We start from the raw sequence: 22,041 nt of genomic DNA, 5'->3' as shown, positions 1-22,041 counted from the left end.
TCGCTGTGATAATTTTACTTCTTCCTTTCTGATTTGTATGCCTTTTATATCTTTTTCCTGCCTAATTGCTCTGACTAGAATTTCCTGTAATGTGTTCAATAGAAATGGCAAGAGTGGCACGGTGGCTCACGCCTGTAATCCCAGCACTTTGGGAGGCTGATGCAGGTGGATCACTTGAGGTCAGGAGTTCCAGACTAGCCTGACCAACATGATGAAACCCTGTCTTAATTAAAAATACAAAAATTAGCTAGGCATGGTGGCGCGTCCTGTAATCCCAGCTACTCAGGAGATTGAGGCAGGAGAATAGCTTGAACTGGGGAGGTGGAGGTTGCAGTGAGCCGAGGTCACACCACTGCACTCCAGCCTGGGCGACAGAGTAAGACTCCATCTTGAAAAAAAAAAAAAGAAGAAGAAGAGTATGATGTTTACCTTCCACATATTTGTGAATTTTCCAGCTTTCCTTCTATAGATTTCTAGTTTCATTTCATGGTCAGAAAAGATACTTGGTATGATTTCAGTCTTCTAAAATTTTTATTTTTATTTTAAATTTATTTTTAGATACAGGGTTTCACTCTGTCACCCAGGCTGGAGTGCAGCAGTGCAATCATAGTTCACAGCATCCTCAGCCTCTGAGGCTCAGGCAGTCCTCCTGCCTCCAGCCTCCCAACTAGCTGGGACTACAGGAGCACACCACCATGCCCAGCTAATTTTTTCTTTTCTTTTTTCTTTATTATTATTATTATTATTACTACTGCTACTACTATTATTATTGAGATGAGGTCTTGCTGTGTTTCCCAGGCTTGGTCTCAAACTCTGGGCCTCAAGCAATCCTCTCACTTCAGCCTACCAAAAAGTTGGGATTACAGGCATGAGCCACCACGCTTAGATAATTAGTCTCTTCTTAAATTTTTAAAGACTCGTTTTGTGACTTAACATGTGATCTGTCCTGGAGAGTATTTTGCGTATTTGAGAAGAATGCATATTTTACTGCTGTTGGATGGAATATTCTGTGTCTCTTAGGTCCATTTGGTCTATAGTGTTATTCAGGTCTTCCGTTTCCTTGTTGATCATTGTTGAAATCTACTATTATTGTGTTGCTATCTATTTCTCTCTTCAGTTCCGTCGGTGCTTGCTTCATGTATTTGGGTGCTCTGATGTTATATCTTCCTGGTGAACATATAACTCCTTTTTGTCATTATGTAATATCTTTGTTTGTCTCTTGTGACAGCTTTTTGACTTAAAGTCTTTTTGGTCTGATGCAAGTATGGCCACTTTTGCTCTCTTTTTGTACCGTTTACATGGAATATCTTTTTCCATCCTTTCACTTTCAGCCTATGTGTGTCTTTAAATCTAAAGTGAGTCTCTTTTAGACAGTGTATAATTGGGTCTTGCCTTTTTCCCCCTCTATTCAGCTCCTCTGTGTTTTTTTTTTTTTTCCCCTTTGAGACAAGGTTTCACTGTGTCATTCAGGCTGGAGTGCAGTGGTGCTACAATCACAGCTTATTGCAGCCTTGAACTCCTGGGCTCAAGCAATCCTCCCACCTCAGCCTTTCAGGTGGCTGGGACTACAGGCGCACGCCACTACTAGCCAACTTTTTTAGTTTTTGAAGAGATGGGGTCTCACTGTGTTTCCCAGGCTGATCTCAAACTCCTGGCCTCAAGTGAGCCTCTTGCCTCAGCCTCAGCCTCCCAAAGCACTGGGATTATAGATGTGAGTCATCACACCCAGCCCCCTCTGTGTCTTTTGATTGGGGAGTTTAATCCATTTGTGCTTAATTATGATAGGAAAGGACTTACTATTGCCATTTTGTTAACTGTTTTCTATTTATCTTACAGTCCTTTTGTCCTTCTTTCCTCTCTTTCTGCCTTCCTTTGTGGTTCATTAATTTTTTGTAGTGACATGCTTTGATTCCTTTCTCATTTTCTTTTATCTCCTATAGGTATTTTCTTTGTGGTTACTATAGTGCTTACATGAAACATTTTGTAGTAATAATAAATCAATTTTCAGCTGATAAACAGGGCCAATCTTAATCTTGGAACAGTTTTTAGGTCTAAGCTATAACAATTTTTTTTTTTACTTTTTCATTTTAACTTTTATTTAACTGCTTTAAAAAAGAATTAACTAGGCTGGGCGCAGTGGCTCACGCTTGTAATCCCAGCACTTTGGGAGGCCGAGGCGGGCGGATCACGAGGTCAGGAGATCGAGACCACGGTGAAACCCCGTCTCTACTAAAAATACAAAAAATTAGCCGGGCGTGGTGGCGGGCGCCTGTAGTCCCAGCTACTCGGAGAGGCTGAGGCAGGAGAATGGCGTGAACCCAGGAGGCAGAGCTTGCAGTGAGCCGAGATTGCGCCACTGCACTCCAGCCTGGGCAACAGAGCAAGACTCTGTCTCAAAAAAAAAAAAAAAGAATTAACTAGAATTAGTAGATGTATGTTTCACAAGTTGATAGAACTAAGTTCCAATGGTATGTTTTAGGGCTTGATAAAGTGACTCTAACATTCATTTGTAAGTGTAAAGTGTTAGACTAGCCAAGAAATTTTTGGAAAAAAAAGTAAAAGGGAGACTAGTACTATTAAACATAAAACAATAAATCTACAGTAGCAAAGCTGTGTTTTACTGACACAAGCAGGAGAATGGAATGGAAGAGAACAGGATAGATTCGAACAGGATGCCCAAATCACTGTATGAGGATAAATTGTTCAGTAAATATTAGGATATTTGATTAATCTTTTGGAGGAAAAGTGCAGATTCATACATCCTACTGTATACCAGGACAAACCCCAAACAGTTAAATGTTTACTTGAAAAGATATTTGCTAGAAGAAAATATAAGTGAATAGTATATCGTATTAGAATGGGAAGGAACCATTTTTTAAAAAGATTATTAAATGTGACTTCCTAAAAGCTTAAAACTTCTGCAGATCTGTAACAACTATAAACAAAAGTGAAAGGCCTGAAACAAACTGAGACAATAGTTCCAACATACAGAACAGTCAAGGGATTATGTTGCTGATATATGACAAAGGAACTCTTATAAATCAAAGAAAAAATAGAAAAATGGGCAAAAAATGTATATAAGCACAGTTCTCAAAAGAAGAAGTAGAAATGACCAAAAAGCATAAAAGAGATGTAGAACTGGGATGGCAGTCAAATAAATGCAAATTAAAACAACACTGAGTTGCTGTTTTTACCTTTCAGATTGGCAAAGGCCATTAAGTCTCTGTCTTGGCATCAGTGCTTCTATTGGCACAGCTTTAGTGGAACACCCCATGGGTGGGAGTGCACACTGGCACTGCCTTCCTAGGTGGCAGATTGTCCATAGGTATCAAGAGGCTTGACATTTTTCCAGACTTTGGTCCCAGCCATTACATGTCTAGAAATTTCTTCTAAGGGGATAATCTGACATGCACATAAAAATTATGTGCACTGGCTGGGCGCAGTGGCTCACGCCTGTAATCCCAGCATCTTGGGAGGCCAAGGCATGTGGATTAGTTGAGGTCAGGAGTTCGAGACCAGTCTGGTCAACATGGTGAAACCCTGTCTCTACTAAAAATACAAAAATTAGCCAGGTGTGGTGGCAGGCACCTGTAATCCCAGCTACTCAGGAGACTGAGGCAGGAGAATCGCTTGAACCTGGGAGGTGGAGGTTGCAGTGAGTTGAGACCACTCCACTGCACCCCAGCCTGGGTGACAGAGCGAGACACTCTGTCTCAAGAAAAAAAAAAAAAAAAAAAGATTATGTTCACTGATGCTCAGTGCAGTATTATTTTTGGAGTTTAAAATAATGCATGATACAGAATTATTATTTTAATACATGATATAAAATTCAAAAGATACAAAAGGGATTAGAGGGAAAAATCATTCTCCTCTCCCTTCCAGTTCTGTCTTCCATTTTCCCGATTTCTCTCCCAGGGGACAACCAGTTAGTTATAAATATTTCCAGAGATACACTTTACCCATATAAGATTGTATATATACATGTGTTTTTAAACTTTATTTAATTTTGTATTTAGAGGTTAATGGTAGCATGCTACATGGACCTAGCAAGCTACTGTATGCACCTTGCTTTTCTCATTTACTGTCTGTTGGAGTATGCTCCATTCTCAGTAGGCAATATAGTGCAGAGATTGAGAGCACAGACCACTGGGTTTGAACAAACTCCACTCTTTACTAGCTAAGTCATCTTGGACAAGTTTTTTAACTTCTCTGGGCCTTAAGTTCTTCATCTATAAAATGGATATAATAGTCCCTACCTCATAGGCATAGAATGACTGTATTAAATGAGTCAAGATAAATGAAGTATATGGAGCTTGGCACATTTTACATAAGTATTAACTATTATGAATACATATGGAGCTGCATCCTTCTTTTTAACAACTGTATAATATTCTACACTGGATGTATTATATATTTTATTTTGTCTGACCAGTCTCATATTGATGGACAACTAGATTGTTCCTAGTATTACTGTTGCAAACAAATTGCAGCATTTGCTGTGACGTATATTTTTAAAGGAAACAACATAAATGTCCAAAGTTAGTTTAATTATGGCACAGTATACGTCCATATGATGGAATAAATCAGAATAAGATTGTAGCCAGGTGTGGTGGCTCAGGCCTGTCATCCCAACATTTTGGGAACCCAAAGCAGGAGAACTTCTTGAAGCCAGGAGTTAGAAAACAGTCTGGGCAACATAGGGAAACCCTATCTCTACAAAAAAAAATTCAAAATATTAGCCAGGAACAGTGGCATATGCCTGTAGTCCCAGCTATTCAGGAGGCTGAGGTGAGAGGATGGCTTGAGCCCAGGAAGTCGAGACTACAGTGAGCCATGATTGCACCACATACTCCAGCCTGGGCAACAGAGCAAGACCCTATCTCTTAAAAAAAGAAAAAGAAAGAAAAGAAAGAAAAAAAAGATAGTACAGTGATATCTAATGCTATGTGAAAATGTTTACATTTTATTAAGTAGAAAGAAACACTTTTGAATACTTATTAGATTTTTCCCATAATAAACATGATATAGATTGTACGAATTTAGAAATAATAGAAAAGTATAATCGCCTTAGCCCCATGATCCAGAAATAGCCACACTCAACATGTTGGTATATTTTACACAATCTTTCCTTCTGAAAACTTACACTAATTATTTTATGGGAAGAAAGAGTTACCGTCTTTGCTAAAAGTAGCAGGGAGCTGTGAATTGGGTTCCCCAAATAGGGGGTTGGCCATATGTGGATGGCGTAGGTTAAAACTACTTGGAGGAGGGAGGCTTGCAGTAGACAAGAGGGATTTCTGGGAAAGTGGCTCTCTTTGAGCTATCCCCGGAAGGATAACAGGAGCTATTCCTTTTGAATATATCAGTCATTCTCATTGTTCTGTGTTTCCGTCCCTATAGTCATTCACTCAGTAAACATCTATTATTAGAGGCCTATTTTATACCAACATGTTTCTAGGTCCTAGGGGACTCAGATATGAACAAGATAGGTAAGGTCCCTGTACCCCTGGAGCCTACCCTCCAGAGCTTGTACAGACATTCATTACCAACTTACAGACATAGGGTATGTGTGCATGTGCCTGAGATGCTTCATCTAATACTGACCACAGACACTTCCCCGCATGTCTTCATAATGATCATCTCTTGTGGCTACACATTGTTCCCTCCAGTTGCTATGTGCTGATTTTATTAACTATTCCTACTCTGTTGGGCATTCATATTGTTTGCACGAATACTTCATAGTCTTAGACACGTTACTCAACTGCTTTTCAAATGAATTGTCCCAGTTTACAGAGCAACCAGCGACATGTGAGTGAATGGGCCTGTGCCATGAAAATCTCACCACCATCGTCTATATGTTTTTATCATTTCTATTCATTTAATAGGTTAAAAAAAAAACAGGGCCTCGTTGTTTAAACTTCTTTTATTTGATTATTGTTAAATTTTAACCTTTACTTCCTCTTAAGTGCATTATCTGTTCACATCCTTTGTTCTGTTACTTATTTTGGCTCTAAATGTTATAAACAGACTCTGTGCAGTGATGGCTAAGGGCTCAGATTCTAGACTCACACAAATCTGGTTTGTGTCCAGCCCTGCTACTTAGAAGCTATGTAACCTTGGTCACAGGGGTTTAGGGAAGTGCTGAGGCAAGGAAGGGCATTTCTATCAGAGGGGCTCTCCTGAGAAGCAGAATTAGTGAGAGGTTGGTGGTCTGGATACATTTAAGGTGTGGTGGGACCTTGTCTGGCTTCATCTAATAAGGCTACCATGAGTATTATTGTTTGTTCTGGAGTAGTTTTCAAACGTGGCATTTGGAGTGAAGGCAGGCAGCACTGGGCCTCAGATTCAGACTTTCTCTATGGAAATTAGATCAAAACCTACAAGAATGCCAGGGAAAAGTAGGAAGGGGCAAGTGGGAAAGCTGAGAGCCCTGGAGTCAGGTTGTTCTGGCTTTGAACCCCAGCAATCCTGATGCATAGTTGAGAATATGTACTTTGCATCTCTGTTTTCTCATCAGAAAATGGGATGGTCATGTCAGTATTGCATACTGTGAAGACTAGAAACGATTTATGTCAGGGGCCTTGCACACACAAATAAGGCACTCAACAAATGTGGGTTGTTATGAACCCACAGTGGTTGGGGAAACACATCTGCCATTGTGGAATATGAGAGCAGAATCCCTCCTGACCATTGTTAAGCCATCAGCCTTGCTCCTTCCCTTGGTTTGTCACTGCTAGAGGGACTACTGCCAGTACTGCAGTGGGAAAATGAGCTTTCAAAGGTACGTTTCTTTTATAGAGTGTCCGGTAGGAATTCCCTGGGGACATTTATCTCATGGAAATAGGAGAAGGACTGACTGGGTATCTCAAAAGGTGACTCTTTAGTGACTGAGTCTCTTTTCTAGAAGAAAAGGATGCTTGGATTCTCAGCAGCCACATCTGCTTTTGAACTCTGTGCAGTCTGTGCCCTGGCCTCTTACCACTCCCAACACTCCCCCTTTTATTCAAACAGAGGAAAGTTGTGTTTGTTGACCACTCTTTCAGGGTGGGAAAGGAATGTAATGTATGCATAGACTGCCCAGAATTTCCTGTTAGACACCCATTCCAAACCACGGCCCTGGGATGCATTCCAGAGATTACAGCCCAGTTCTCAAAGAGAAGAAATGGCGCATTCATTTAAATGTCCCTGGCCTTCAGAAAGAATTCCTCCTCTCCCCAGTTAAAAAAAAAAAAAAAGGTGTTTAAGTTATTCCGTAATAATATAGTTGTGAATTCAACTCTATGATTTCTTCAGGGTTGTAATGGCTCTGACCTTCCCACATATGAAGAAATAGCCTTCACTTGGGCAATTTCAGTGTTCAGTTTTGTAGCATTAACAGCATTGATGTCCCCACTGATGCTTGGTACAGAGCATATGTTTAATGTTCTGCTATAAATACTTGAACAATGTAAATCTGCGATGGATTACCTTCTTAGTTCTGCTCTTGTGATGAGAAAGAAGCTAGTTTGAGGGCAGGCTTTTGGTGCTTTGAGTCATTAGCAGTACATTTGGTGTGTTGTCAGAGAAAACCAGACCTGGGCAGTAGTTAAAACAGCAAAAGCAGATTTTATTGAAAACTATTGCAGTAGAGGGAAAGAGACCTCAGTCCAAAACCAGGCTCAATTCTGAATACAGCATGGACAAGTAAGCCAAGGAGTAGAGTGGGAGTCAGTGGATAGAAAACTGCTAAGAAGAAACATCAGAGGTAGGGGGACTTGTGGCTTATCTGACTGCTGTGGTTTAGACGTGGTTTGTCCCCACCAAAACTCATATTGGAGTGCACTTGCCATTGTAGTGGTGTTGGGAGGTGGAGCCTAATGGGAGCTGTCTTGAGTCCTAGGGGCAGATCCCTATGAGTAAGTAAATGCCATCTGGCCCGAGTGAGTTCTTGCTCTTGTGGGACTGGATTAGTTACCCTGACAGTAGGTTGTTATAAAGCAAGCTCCTCCTCATGTTTGCCCTCCCTCCTTTTGTGCATACCCCCTCCACTTTGTGCTTTCCACCATAAGTTGAAGCAGCACGAGACCCTTGCCAGCTGGCTACCCGGTCTTGGACTTTTCAACCTCCAGAATCATGAGCCAAATAAACTTCTTTTCTTTATAAATTACCCAGTTTCAAGTATTCTGTTACAGCAATGCTAAATGAAATGAGGCACTGAACTAACAGGATTCTTGATGAAGACAGGCCAGGGTAGATCAGTCATCACCTGGGAGGTGGTGGAGGGTGAGGAACCCAGTTAAATATCAAAAGCAGTCAGATATGGAGGATGGGGGATTCTTGCTAAACTGACTTAGCAGGGATCTTGCTAAATTTGGATTTTACAAGGAAGTACACAGGTGGACCTAGGAGTTTAGGAGTCTGACTGAAATTTGGTCAAGCAAAGAATCTTTGTCAGTGTTAAGTCAGTTTTCTTCTGAAAATTATATAATGCTGGGTCTTCAGGGATCCAGCCCCTGTGCCAGCACATTTATATTGTGAGAGGCTGGCTCGGCACCATAGAAATGAAAGGCAAGCCTTTCTTTTCTGTAGCTACCAAGTTGTAGTTTCTTCACTTGAGGAGAAACTTGAATGATTAGGGATGGATTCATAGTGAGTAGCAAACATTTCCACCTACATTCCAGCTACTCTGATCTTGTCCTGAACTCCTTTGATTGTGTAGAGGTGTGTGGGGTGCTGGGAGTTTTAGGTCAGATCACAGATAAGGAGAGATGGAAGCTGTGTATGCGTGTGGGTGGGTATGCTCAGGAATGTGAGTATATGAAGCTCTGAATCGGTGCAGACCTCAGAGGTTTGGGTCCTGAAGCCAGGGGTTAAGGATGGTTCCAAAGCCTCCCCACATCTTGAATCTAAACCAGATCAGAATGAAAGAATTATAAAAAGTCACTGGTTATATGGCATGGGCAGATATCACACTAATTAAGAAATGCTGGCTGTTTGGGGTCAACATTTCAACTTCTGGATACTGAAGGGAACCAGTTAGGTCAGGAAGTACAAGAGAAATGCACCCTCAGCCTATGATATGAGCTGGATGTGGACCCAGTTGTGCCTCCATCTGTTGGCATAAACATAAACATCTGTTGGGTAGCTCTTTAGACCAGTATTCTTGGGCCACTGAAGGACCAAGCCCCACTGTCAGCTTCAGTGGACTTTGCCCTGAACATTTCATGTTTTTTGTTTTTTTGGGTTTTTTTTGTTTTTTTTTAAATGGAGTCTTGCTCTGTTGCCCTGGCTGGAGTGCAGTGGTGTGATCTCAGCTCACTGCAACCTCCGCTTCCTGGGTTCAAACGATTCTCCTTCCTCAGCCTCCCAAGTAGCTGGGCTACAGATGCGTGCCACCATTTCATGTTTTTAATTACAACACTTTCTTTCTAACCATATTTAATATGAGATTTCATAGAAAAGACCTGAGTCCTAAGGTTTGTTTTAAGCCCCACATGTGGAGCTGCTTTTTGTTTAGTTTCTATCATCATTACTGTTATTATTACACAGAGAAAACTTTACTGGATAGGAGGTAAAGTTTTAAAGAGCTACTTAATGTTCTAAGTTTAGACTTCACATAACCAAAAACAAAATGGATCTGCCTACATGTTTTTTCATAAAGCCAGGCTGTTTTTGTGAGGACTGTTGTCTGGATACAAGCTAGATTCTCCATGTTCACAGTGAGACCCTGCACTGTACCTAAACCAGTCACAATTTTTTGTTATGTTTGAAGCTGCTGGTAGATTTTCTCTCTTACACAAACATACATGTTTTCACTGTGCCCATACAACAGTCCTGTGGGGTCGGAATGATCATTCCTGTATTATCGTTGCTACGGAGGTAGGTGAGGTCACACCGGCTAACAAGTGGCAGGGCTGGGACTTGAACCCGAATGTAATTCCAAAGCCTGTGTTCTTTCCATGTAACTTATATTTAAAGTCAATTTCTAAATAAAAAATTTCACTCTAGGCTCTTAAATGGCGACCTGTGTAATTTGCATATATCCTGGATCTTGGCTGCATTGGTCATAATTTAAAATTTAAACTCAGTAGTTTTAATTACAGAGCTAAGACAGTGACATTCATGGTACAAATCTGATCCCGTCACTCCCCTTTTCCATAACATCAAATCCAAACTCATCTCCATGGCTTGCAAGGCCCTTGCTGTCATTACTCCCATCTCATATTCCTTGCTGCTCCTTTGATTTCTTAAATGTTTTGTGCTTTCTCTCATACAAGGCCTTTTACACATTGCTGTTTCACCTGCTCCTCCCACCACAAAAAAATTAATGAAACTTTCAGCCCAGCTTCTTTCAAGAAGGCATTTCTGGGCTGGGCACAGTGGCTCACGCCTGTATCCCAGCACTTTGGAAGGCCAAGGTGGATGGATACAAGGTCAGGAGTTCAAGACCAGCCTGGCCAGTATGGTGAAACCCCATCTCTACTAAAAATACAAAAATTAGCTGGGCATGGTGGCAGGCGCCTATAGTCCCAGCTACTCAGGAGGGTGAGGCAGGAGAATCACTTGAACCTGGGAGGCAGAGGTTGCAGTGTGCTGAGATGGCGCCACTGTACTCCAGCCTGGGTGACAGAGCGAGACTCCGTCTCAAAAAAAAAAGCCATTTCTATACCCCTCCCTACTCATAGTCCCCAGTCTGGGCTATGTGCTCTTCTTTGGGCCCCAAGAGTGCCCCGCACTTTCCCATCCTAACAAGACTCACTGTGTGCCAGAAGTACATATTCAAATGTCTCTCCTGCTAGATGTGGGCTTCATGAGGTCGGACCCCTGCCTATGTTGTTGGTCAATGCTTCTGTACCGCCTAGCATCGGAGCTTACATTTTGAGAGACGATCCTTTCCATTTCAAATCACATAAACCCAATTATATTGGCTTAGGAACAAAAGGGAATTTGTTTACTTACATAACTGAAAATTCCAGAAGGGTCTGGTTTTAATAAAACCAAGTCCTCAGACAGTGTCGTCAGAAATCTGTCCTTCTTTGTAACCCAGCTCCTTTTCTCTCAGTTTTGGCTTCATGCTCAAGTAGGTATTTCTCACCAGGTGCAAAGATGACTACCAATTGCTCCAGGCTTACATGCTGCCATGTTAAGAAACCCAGCAAAAGGCAAATATCTCTTCCAATAGGGCTTGCATGAATCCTTGCAGAGTCTTTGGCCCAGGGTGGGTCACGTGCCCATCCCTAAGCCAGTCATGTGTCTCAGACTGGCCAGCCCTTAATAAATGACAGAACATTGGTAGGGTGAGAGTGGTTCCCCAGAGGAAAATAGAGGAACTTTTACCAGAAAGAAGGGTAATGCATTCTGGCAGGCAAAAAATGTCAGATGTCCACTACACTCCCCATCTGTAAATGGTGCTTTGAAGATACGGGTTCTTGCTGCTGGGCCAGCACTCTGCCTAGAAGACCAGGGAAGCATTTGGAAGGCTTCCTGTCTTGTCTTTAGAGAGGAAGGCAATTGTCTATATGTGCACTTTAAGCTGCCCCATTCATAGACCCTCTGTAAGCCTGTTGCTGGCAGATAGGAGGTTCCCAGCCCATGGGAGGGGGCAAGGGAGAAATGTGTATGAGTGGGAAACAGGGTCTTAATTTGCTGGGCTGCAATGACACCAGGTCCAGGGGCCTAGGCAGAAGCATTAGCTCTAAGGGCATATCCAGGAAAACAGAGCCACGTGTTACCCTGTTCCTCCAGTGGATACACAAGGACCATGCCCCACATCTCCAGCTCTTCACAACCCTCTCCATGGTTTCCTGGAGGGAGCAGGGTTTCCTGCTCCACCCGAGTTTGCTCAGAGAAATGGAGAAAGTTAAGTCTTAGGATCACCTCATCTACCTCTATCGAGGATTTCCGTTTACTCTCCCTGTGGGGTATCTGTGCCCATGGCATCTTTGTGTGCTGGGACCGGCTATGGGCATGCTTTCTTTCTATCTTTTTTCTTTTTTTTTTTTAAGACAGAGTCTCACCCTGTCACCCAGGCTGGAGTGTGGTGGTGTTCTGTCAGCTCACTGCAACTTGTGCCTCAGCCTCCTGAGTAGCTGGGATTACAGGGGCCCGCCACCACACTCTGCTAATTTTTGTATTTTTAGTAGAGACAGGTTTTCGCCATGTTGCCCAGGCTGGTCTCAAACTTCTGACCTCAGGTGAGCTGCCCTCCTCGGCCTCCCCAAGTGCTGGGATTACAGGAATGAGCCACCGCACTCGGGCAGGGCATGTTTTCATTGACAGGGATAAGGAGGAGAAAAAGGGTGGTCCTTCAAAGCAGGCCTGCCCCGGGCTGAGCCTTGGGAAAGTGGCAGCATGTAGTAGCCTGTTGGGGGACCCCGCAGGGGAGACTGCTGGGTCAGCTAGCCACCTCTGTGGTCCTCCTTGCATGGTCCTACTCAATGCTCCTTTCTGATGTACAGCTTGAGGCAAGAAGTCTCTGGAACCAGATGCAGACCTAGCAGGCAGAATGCTCTGCAGAAGAGAGCTAAGCTTCAGCCCCAGAGGGACTTAAGTAAGGGGATTGGGGAGAGAGAGTGTATGCTTCCTGCCCTCCACTTGAAAGCATTGTTCTTTTCCTAAGGGAAAACAGCCCCCAGCAGAGCTCACTGGGACACGAAACCCCTCCCTTTTCCTTCCCCATGTCTATATCTAATTTTTAGAGCAATTGATTAGAATCACTTCCTGAGATTTTTCTAGTTTTGCTTTCTGAATTACAGTTTATGTAACCAAGATCTGTTATAGTGAGTTGTTTCTCCTAGTTGTCAGATAGCAGAGAAAAAAATGTACGTCCGCAGAATCCAGCCTTTGATCCAGCGTTCCTGGAGAAGCAAAAGCTTTTATGAGACTATAATAATAAAAGCTAAAATGTATAGCCTGGGTGTGGTGCCTCACAACTGTAAGCCCAGCACTTTGGGAGGCTGAGGCAAGCAGATCACTTGAGCTCAGGAGTTTGAGACCTGCCTGAGTAGCATGACAAGACCCTGTCTCTACTAAAAATAGAAAAATTGGCTGGGCGTGGTGGCGCATGCCTATAGTCCCAGCTACTTGGGAGACTGAGGTGGGAGGATGTCTTGAGCCCTGGGGGTAGAGGTTGCAGTGAGCCAAGATTGTACCACTGTACTCCAGCTTGGGTGACAGAGTGAGACCCTGTCTTTAAAAAACAAACAAAAATTATGGAATGCTTGCTCTATGCTAGGCACTGTTATAAGAACTCATTTAATTCTCACAACAAACCCTAAGATGGGTATTTATTATCCCCATTTTACAGATAAAGAAACTGAGGCACAAAGAAGTCACACAACTTGCCCAGGTCCTGTACTATTGCTGCTTGAGTCAGATTTCGCACCTAGACAAGTTGGCATCAGAGCCCACATTCCTAACCACCACACATTCTTCTAACTTGATGGGCTTTACCTGTCATGTCAAGAATTAATTGTGGGATGCAAAATTAACAGCAGAGAGACAAGTCAAAAAGCAACTGTAGTGGACCTGAGCCAGGATAGGGCAGGGACAAGGAGTTGCTAAGGATACATTTAAGAATCGATTAGGATGTCAGAACCAACAACTTAATGAGGGAGAAGGACAGATGTCTAGCTTAGGATATTGGTACCCTGAGTGAAGAGGGGAGTAGTGAGCCCCATTTAGATATGCTGAGTCAGAGGCGTCCAGAGGAGATGTCCAGCAGACAGGTGGATGAACTGGCCTGGCCCAAAGACACAGCTCAGTCATACACACATTCATTTGGGAGTTTAGTGGCCAAAGAACAAACGATCTCCATGGGGCGAAGGCTTCCTGTGTGAGGTTGGCTTTGAGCCAGGCTCTGAAGAGCAGGATGCTCTGAGAAGTGGGGAAATGGGGGGAGGAGGAGTGGGAGAAGGGATGTCAGTGTGATGAGGAGTCTACCATGGAGGAAGCTAGGGAGTAAGGTGGGCAAGTGCTGGGTTTGGATAGGGGAGGTTATCAGGGAAAAGTGACAGAAAACTTTGGAATGACTTTTGATGACTTCCTCCTAAGTCTGATTTTTAAAAATGAAAATCGTTATGGAATATTTTAGACTGACGTTCATAGTTGCTACTCCCTCCTTTGCTCTTCCAAAGTAATTTCTTAAAACCAATGTTATGGGAAGATGTATGCATTCAACTATCTTTAATATCCTAAAAGACCTTGTTCTTGGATACCTGGGCCACCAGGAGACCTCTCATGTGTCTTATCAGTGGAAACATGTAAAGGGGGCAAGTGAGGAAAGGTGGTGAGAGGTAAAGTCTTGGTCAAAGCAGAGAAGCAGCAAGACCCCTTTTGTGTGTACAAGGAGGATGAGCGGTGGAGCTGGATGCCAGATGAGAAAGCCAGCAGGAGCATTCTACTGGGAAAAGGACACTTCTTTGGTACCTTCTTTTCACATGGGCCTCCTCTGGTTTTGAGTTTGGTGGATATGTTCATTCTTGTTGATATCATAGACCAGGAGTGGCTGTGGGCCGTGACAGTGGCCACATTGCTTCTGCAAGTCTGAGAACACCGCTGTTGCCTGGTTTGCCTCACAGGCTTGGAGTGTAGAAGCATAGGAATTAGGCTGAAGGTTGAGAATTAGAAGGAGGATATGGTTTAGAAATAGCACAAAGTTGCCGAAAGACAGTTTAACAAGACTGTTTACTCCCCCCCCCATTATTAGAGCAATACATAATTACCAGAAAACATTTAGAAAATGTGGAAGAAATGTAAACACTTATGGTCTGACAATTAATTACTGTTAACCTTTTGACATATTTCTTGCAAATCTTTTCTCAATTGTAATCTTTTTTAGTTTGCTTTGCTTAGTTATGATCAAATCAGATATACAATAATATATATTAACTTTTTCATCTAATGTTATGATGTCAACATTTGTCCATTAAACTGAATTTTTATTTCATGTGTCAACCAAAACTCTCTTACCAGTTTATGAGCAAATCAAGGACCTTCCGGATGATAGCTGGGGGAGAGAAGTAGCAGCTGGGGCTGGAAGGCAGTAGGGTCATTAGTCCAGAGCACCCACGTCTGGAGCCCTATTCAGGAACAAGTGAATGCTGAGGGTGGGTGAGGCCAGTGCTGATCCTGAGGAAATCCTTCCCTTTACCCTTCCCACTTCTCTCCTATTTTGAGAGTTCTAGACCAATCCAAGAGTGATTAGAAAATTAGCCACTGAGCCTCCAAGAGGTTCCTGCAGGCCCTAGAACTAACCTTATTTGAAAGAAAGAATCCTGGAACCTCCCACAGCTATGAAAATGAGACCACTTTGGCTGCTTCACTCTTTATACAGAGAAGGAAAGACCTGGGTAAGCTCCCTTTCCCTGTCTGGAGGCACGATGGCCTCCCGGGTGCTCAGATAACTAATTTACTGACTCCGTTAGCTGTGTGTAGCTTCTGTAGAGTAAGTAATCATGTGGTAGAAATTATGAGTAGTGTACTGGTTCCAGGCTTATGATTTTTTTAGTATGTAAGTTCATTTGTTAATTAGTTAGCTAGTTAGTTATGGGAAAGATTCGTGTGATCCAAGAATGAAAATAAGACCTGGGAAGGTGCTTTCTGCAGACTGCTCAGTGTCTCTGAGACATGAACAAATAGCTTGTTTACTTGCAGAGGAATGTGCTATCAGCCAGGGAAAAGATTTTTTTTCTTCCCCTGACTAAATTATCTGAGTGTGGCATAAAAATAAAACACCCAGAGTAACAATGAAATGGTTTAACAAATCATTTATATTAAATACAAGTTTATTGCAATGCTTTTCTCTCCCTATTTGGCATGTTCCACCTTCTTAATCTAACTTAAATTGTTTCAAGATTGTATTCAGCATGGCGCATGGGGAAATCACACAGTTTGGAAACAGGCCCACTTGGGTTTGAATCTGGCAAAGGAACCGACACAATCCTGCTGTATTTTCTCAATAGCTGTATTTTCTCAGCAGTAAGGTGGAAGCAGTAATACCTATCTCCTTAGGAGTATGCGAGATGAGGTTTGTGAACTATTGGGGCCTACAGGGTTGGCCCTTGGTAAACAGTGATTATTATCTCTTACCACACTGCCACTTAGGCGGCTCGCATGCCTGGCGGTCCCAATGGCCTGGTCTGGCCTGACCTGCCTTTGAAATGAGATGCCTGAAATGAGATGGTTGGTACTCTATGACATGCACCCAAGGATGCTTGAGGAAGATAAAAACAGCCAGCTTTCTCAGAGATTTATGGTTCTGAAGCTCATCTTTAGTAAGTGCGGATCTTAAATTCGTACTTACTGGGCCATTTGCCCAAACCCAGGGTAGAAACCATTCATATCTGTGGAGTTGCTGGAATAACAGCTTTTCAGTCCCTTTTCAGAATTTCCATCTGAATGCACTTAGTTTTGCTGCTGGCAGAAGAGTACCCCCAAAACATTCAGCAAAGGTTTTGTGATCTCTTGGGAGGAACTAGGTGTTACACAAATCACTCGTAAGTGCACAAAAAGAGGAATTGTGCCAGAATTGCTTTTTGGGAGAAGAGATAAGCTCCAACAGTTATCATGTGGACTTAAATCTTTTCCTGCTTTGGCGATTTTTCCATTAATCCTAAGCATGGTCCCTTGCCTGCGGCCTCTTCTCAGCACCACTGATCCGCCCAGGCATGGCATGTGGTGGGACAGTCCCAGCTGCATTCCCAGGCAAATACTCCTGCCCCTCGAAGTTGTCAGTCCTCCCCTGAGGGGTGTTTTTCATCTACATTAATTTTCACCTTTTATTCCTGACTTGTGGCAGCTTGTCGTGAGCCTTGGATAAACAGAAAGGATGTGTCACTCCCTCCAGTGCCTTAGTTCAGAACAGGCCAGGGCACAGTATTGCCCTGGATCTCATGAAGATGGGCTTTGCCCTGGCTGGCCCTACTTAGGCAGGAACATGTGTTCTCCATCCAACATCTCCTGCTGTTTATGTTTTTTAAGTGTAATGGAAGCCTTCAGCCCTAAGCTCTGTGGATCCAGGCCCCCACCAACATCTTGACAAACTCTTGGTGAGTTTATGCAGGCGGTTCTTTTGTGCCCTTACATATCTCATTTCTTAACCCACGAAGTTAGTCATTTCCATAGTGAACAGGGGATGTCCAAGAACCTAAATTCAAAGTGATTCTTTGTTGGTATCCATAATGGAGAGATGCTTCCCAGGGAGTGTCAAGTCTGATTTGTGCCTGAAAAGATGTTTGTTTTGAAGTAGTGCTTGGTGCAGGGTGGGAATACTTCATCTGCTAGGTTCAGGAATGCAGATGGGGACTGACCCTGTGGGTGGGTCAGTTAATAAGCAAGCAGCCCCTGCTGGGCTGAGGTCAAAGGGATCCTGTCCAGCCAGAGGGATTGGACTCTATCAACTAGCTGGCTCCAGGGATTCTCACATTGGATTCACAGTTCTTTAGAGTAACTTCCAGGAGCCCCTCATCTTCTTCTGCTGAGCAGGCCCTCAGGGCTGGAATCTGGGGTCTGGGGGACAACTGCACACTCAGATTTTTGCATTATATTACAACTATCAGTACATGCTGCAGTTGGCCACAGTGTGCTCTGTTTCTGTTTCCAGCTTCCCAGTGCAACGTCAGCTTAAAGAAGCAGAGGAGCCGCAGCATCCTTAGCTCCTTCTTCTGCTGCTTCCGTGATTACAATGTGGAGGCCCCTCCACCCAGCAGCCCCAGTGTGCTTCCGCCACTGGTGGAGGAGAATGGTGGGCTTCAGAAGGTCAGTACTGGTGAGGAACTGTGCCCTCCATAAAACTGCAGCAGCGGCATCTCTGTGCCATCCTTGATGAATATCCTTAATAAGAATATGCAGAGCCAGGCATGGTGGCTCACATCTGTAATATCAGCACTGAGGTCAGGAGTCCGAGACCAGCCTGGCCAACATAGTGAAACCCCATCTCTACTAAAAATACAAAAAATTAGCTGGGCATGGTGGCAGGCGCCTGTAATCCCAGCTACTAGGGAGGCTGAGGCAGGAGAATCGCTTGAACCTGGGAGGCGGAGGTTGCAGTGAGCCAAGATTCCGCCATTGCACTCTAGCCTGGGCAATAAGAGCGAAACTATGTCTCAAAAACAAAAAACAAAAAGAAAAGAATATGTGATAGTATGTGTACAGCCATTTACTTAAAGATTTGAAATTACCAAGAAAAGTAACCTTTTTTGATCAAGGATATCTCATTTAGCAACTAAGGATTATATTTGATGGGAGTTACATGAGTCACTTCACATTTTTATAACATTCTCTCTTCGGAAGTTGAATGCATGAAACAGTTAAACAACCAGTAGCAGACTCACAAATAGATAAAAAGAGAAACAGACATAGAGAAGAGCTAGCAATAAAATAATTGAGTTTAACTACCTTGTTTAATAACAAACGTGTTATATATTCTTTTGTATGTATCAAATAAAATATGTCAGATTGTCGCAATAGGTCAAAAACCAAAATCTACCCACATGCTGTCTAACACAGATCTGAAACAAAGTTACTCAGAACAGTTAAAAGTACCGGACACAGTGGCTCACGCTTGTAATCCCAGCACTTTGGGAGGCCAAGGTGGGCAGATCACCTGACATCAGGAGTTAGAGACCAGCCTGGCCAACATGGCGAAATCTCTTCTCTAGTAAAAATACAAAAATTAGCCAGGCGTGGTGGTGGGCACCTGTAATCCCAGCTACTCGGGAGGCTGAGGCTGGAGAATCGCTTGAACCCGGGAGACGAAGGTTGCAGTGAGCCAAGATCACGGCACTGCACTCCAGCCTGAGTGACAAGAGTGAAACTCCATCTCAAAAAAAAAACAAAATATATATATATATATGTATAAAGAATAAGGATGAGCAAAGAGACCTCATACAAGTATAAATTAAAAGAAAACAAGGGTTACAATATTAATCTCAGTCAAAATGGAATTTCAGGAAAAATCACTGAAAGAAGATTATTCATCATGAAGATAGTTGACATTTGAGGACACAAAAGTCATAAAACTTTATGTTCCAAATAACATGAGCAAAGGACACAAACAGATAATTCACAAAATAAGAAATACACATGGTTCAGTCTTGTTGATATCATAGACCAGGAGTGGCTGTGGACAGTGGCAGTAGCCACATTGCTTCTGCAAGGCTGAGAACACTACTGTTGCCTGGTTTGTCTCACAGGCTTGGAGTGTAGAAGCATAGGAATTAGGCTGAAGGTTTTCATGTGGTCAAACATACGAAAAAATAAGAAAAATGTTGCACATATAAATACATGAAAAATATTTAACATGTTTAGTAATGGAAGAAATGCAAACTAAATAATGAGAGACCATTTTCCAGCTTTCTACTTATCAAAGATATTTTTAAACACAATATTTGGTTTTAGCATGGAGTGGTAGGAGGGAGGATATAGAATGTAAATAAGTTGCTGGTAACAATGTTAATTGATGACACCTTTCTGGAGGAAAATTTGGCAATATCACCTTAAAGCCTTAAAAATATCCCTATTTGTTGATGCAAGCAGTTCTCCTTTATGGACATAATTATGAATGTGCAAAGATTTAACCATGAGGTACCATCCAGCATAGATTATAGTACTGAAAAATTATAAGCAACCCGATGTTCAACAATAGGCAGTTGGTTAAAAAAACTATAGAATAACTATGCAATCAAATAGCATACAGCCCTTCAAAATGATATGTCGTAAATATTGCTGACATAAATAAATGGATAGAGTGTCTCTCTTGTTCTGTTACACACATACACACACAAGCATTTATAAGACTAGAAGGACGGATGCCGAAATATGAAGAGGTTATCTCCTATCGCTCACACTGGTGGAATTATAGCTAGGATTTTCTCCTTCCCTCTATACTTCCCTCAGTTTTCATAAAATCAGCTTAAATTACTTTTATGATTTAAAAAATTATTTTAAAACCACCTGTGGATGTATAGAAGGGAATTCTGGGAAGATGACAGCCTGACCCCAGGGCTCTGACTGTGAAAATTCCCTCCCAGGATAAACCCAGGTGGGCCTGCTTGTGGAGCCTGGAAAGTGCATTAAGGCCCCCACTTTTCCTGACACCTTCAGGGTAGAGAGCAGGTACAGGACTTATTCTCTCTGGTACTCAGTAAGAAGCAGGGAACCACCAACGGGGGAAAATGCTTACATCTCCCTGAGTCCTTTGACAAACACTTGAATGTATAGTCCTATGAGGTCAACTAGCCAGAAGGAGCTGGCGGATCGTCTTGGAAAGGGCTCGCACTGCCCACACAACGTGTGTGGTCCTTGGAGGGGCTGCCCTGATGAGCTGGATTGCTTCCAGTGCTTGGGCCTTGGAGGAACCAGTAGTATAGGGGCTTTCTTCATCTCTGAGGTTTGTTAACTTGGGCTCTGCTGGGCCATGAAAACAGCACTCCTTGCTGGGCCTTGCAGTACTCCCTCATTTGCCACTTCCCAGAGAGCCTCATAGACTGACCTGCACAGACACTAAGGGAACACACGACCTGGTGCAAGCAAAGAAAAATGCAGCCTCCACTGAGAAAGTCCAAGTTGAAAAAACTGTAATGAGACTCCCACTGAGGTAAAACTAATGGAAGAGATGGAAGAGAACTTTAACGGACAACTCAGGAAATGAATTATGAGTACAAAAGTAACATTTGGAACTTAAAAACTCATGATTTCTAAATATAAAAATTCAGTAAACAAACAGAAGGAGAATGGTCACTGCTGGGAACTGAATTCATGTTCTGGAAAAGCAAGTGGAAGAAGAAATACCTTACAATTCAGACCAGAAACACAGAGATGGTAATTGTGAGAGAGAACAGCAGGCATCTAGGAGATGGAACATGCAAATGTTAAGAGTTCCAAAAAGAGAAAAAGTAGTAGAAGAAAATTTTCTTGAGCTGAAAACAAAGCTTGAATCTGTGGATTGAAGGAGCTTACCAAGTCAACAGCAGGATTAGTAGAGGAGCACATGCCTAGATTTATCTGTTGAAATTCTGAAGTTTAAGGACAAAGAGAAAGTCTTACAAGCTACTAGAATAAGTTATTTTCAAGGAAAACAATTATATTAGTATCAGACTTCTCATCAGCAATACTAAAAGCCAGAAGACTATGAAAAAATGTTTATAGGCTACTGAGAGAAAAAAATGGAAACCAAAAATTCTGTATGTGACCGAGATATCATTTATCTATTCAGACAAAAGTTTCTTAGATATGTAATGATTCAGAGAGGGAACAAAAAATAAAAATATGGGTGAAATTGATACTCAGTTATGATATAATTATTAAAAATGTTAGAAATGGGCTGGGTGCAGTGGCTCATTCCCGTAATCCCAGCACTTTGGGAGGCCGAGGTGGGCAGATCACGAGGGCAGGAGATCTAGACCATCCTGGCTAACACAGTGAAACCCCATCTCTACTAAAAAATACAAAAAATTAGCCAGGCATGGTGGCGGGCGCCTGTAGTCTCAGCTACTTGGGAGGCTGAGGCAGGAGAATGGTGTGAACCCAGGAGGCAGAGCTTGCATTGAGCCGAGATCACGCCACTGTACTACATACAGCCTGGGCGACAGAGCAAGACTCAGTCTCAAAAAAAAAAAAAAAAAAAAAAAAAAGTTAGAAATAGGCGCGGTGCAGTGACTCATTCCTGTAATCCCAGCACTTTGGGAGGCTAAGGCAGGAGGATCACTTCAGCCCAGAAGTTTGAGACCAGCCTGGGCAACATAGGGGAACCCCCATCTCTACAAAAAAAAAAAATCAGCTAGGTGTGGAGGTGTGCACTTATAGTCCAGCTACTCTGGAGGCTGAAGTGGGAGAATTGCTTGAACCCAGGAGGTCGAGGCTGCAGTGAGCCATGATCGCACCACTGCCCTCCAGCCTGGGTGACAGAGCAAGACCCTGTCTCAAAAAGCAATGTAGAAATAAATATGATTATTAGGAATAGAACTAATAATAGAACTGTAACAAGTGGCGCAATTAGAAAATAGATCTTTAAAATTCACAGAGGGAGTAAAGGAGAAATAAACAAATTGAACAAGCCATCAA

General features: G+C 42.7%; 1 protein-coding gene across 3 annotated transcripts in view; it reads left to right on the top strand.

Annotated features, from left to right (window-relative positions):
* CTDSPL (CTD small phosphatase like) overlaps positions 1-22,041 on the top strand; it is a 129,994-nt gene that overhangs the window by 74,895 nt on the left and 33,058 nt on the right. For all 3 annotated transcript variants that reach the window (XM_032162083.2, XM_032162082.2, XM_058442453.1), the window contains exon 2: positions 17,582-17,736. In XM_032162083.2, coding sequence (XP_032017974.1) covers positions 17,582-17,736 — 155 coding nt within the window. The remainder of the gene's footprint in view (positions 1-17,581; positions 17,737-22,041) is intronic.

The sequence above is a fragment of the Hylobates moloch genome, unplaced genomic scaffold, assembly GCF_009828535.3.
Source record: "Hylobates moloch isolate HMO894 unplaced genomic scaffold, HMol_V3 SCAFFOLD_8, whole genome shotgun sequence".
In the NCBI taxonomy this organism is placed as follows: domain Eukaryota; kingdom Metazoa; phylum Chordata; class Mammalia; order Primates; family Hylobatidae; genus Hylobates; species Hylobates moloch.
Note: the sequence above shows the minus strand (reverse complement) of the source record. Positions and strands in the feature narration are given on the sequence as shown.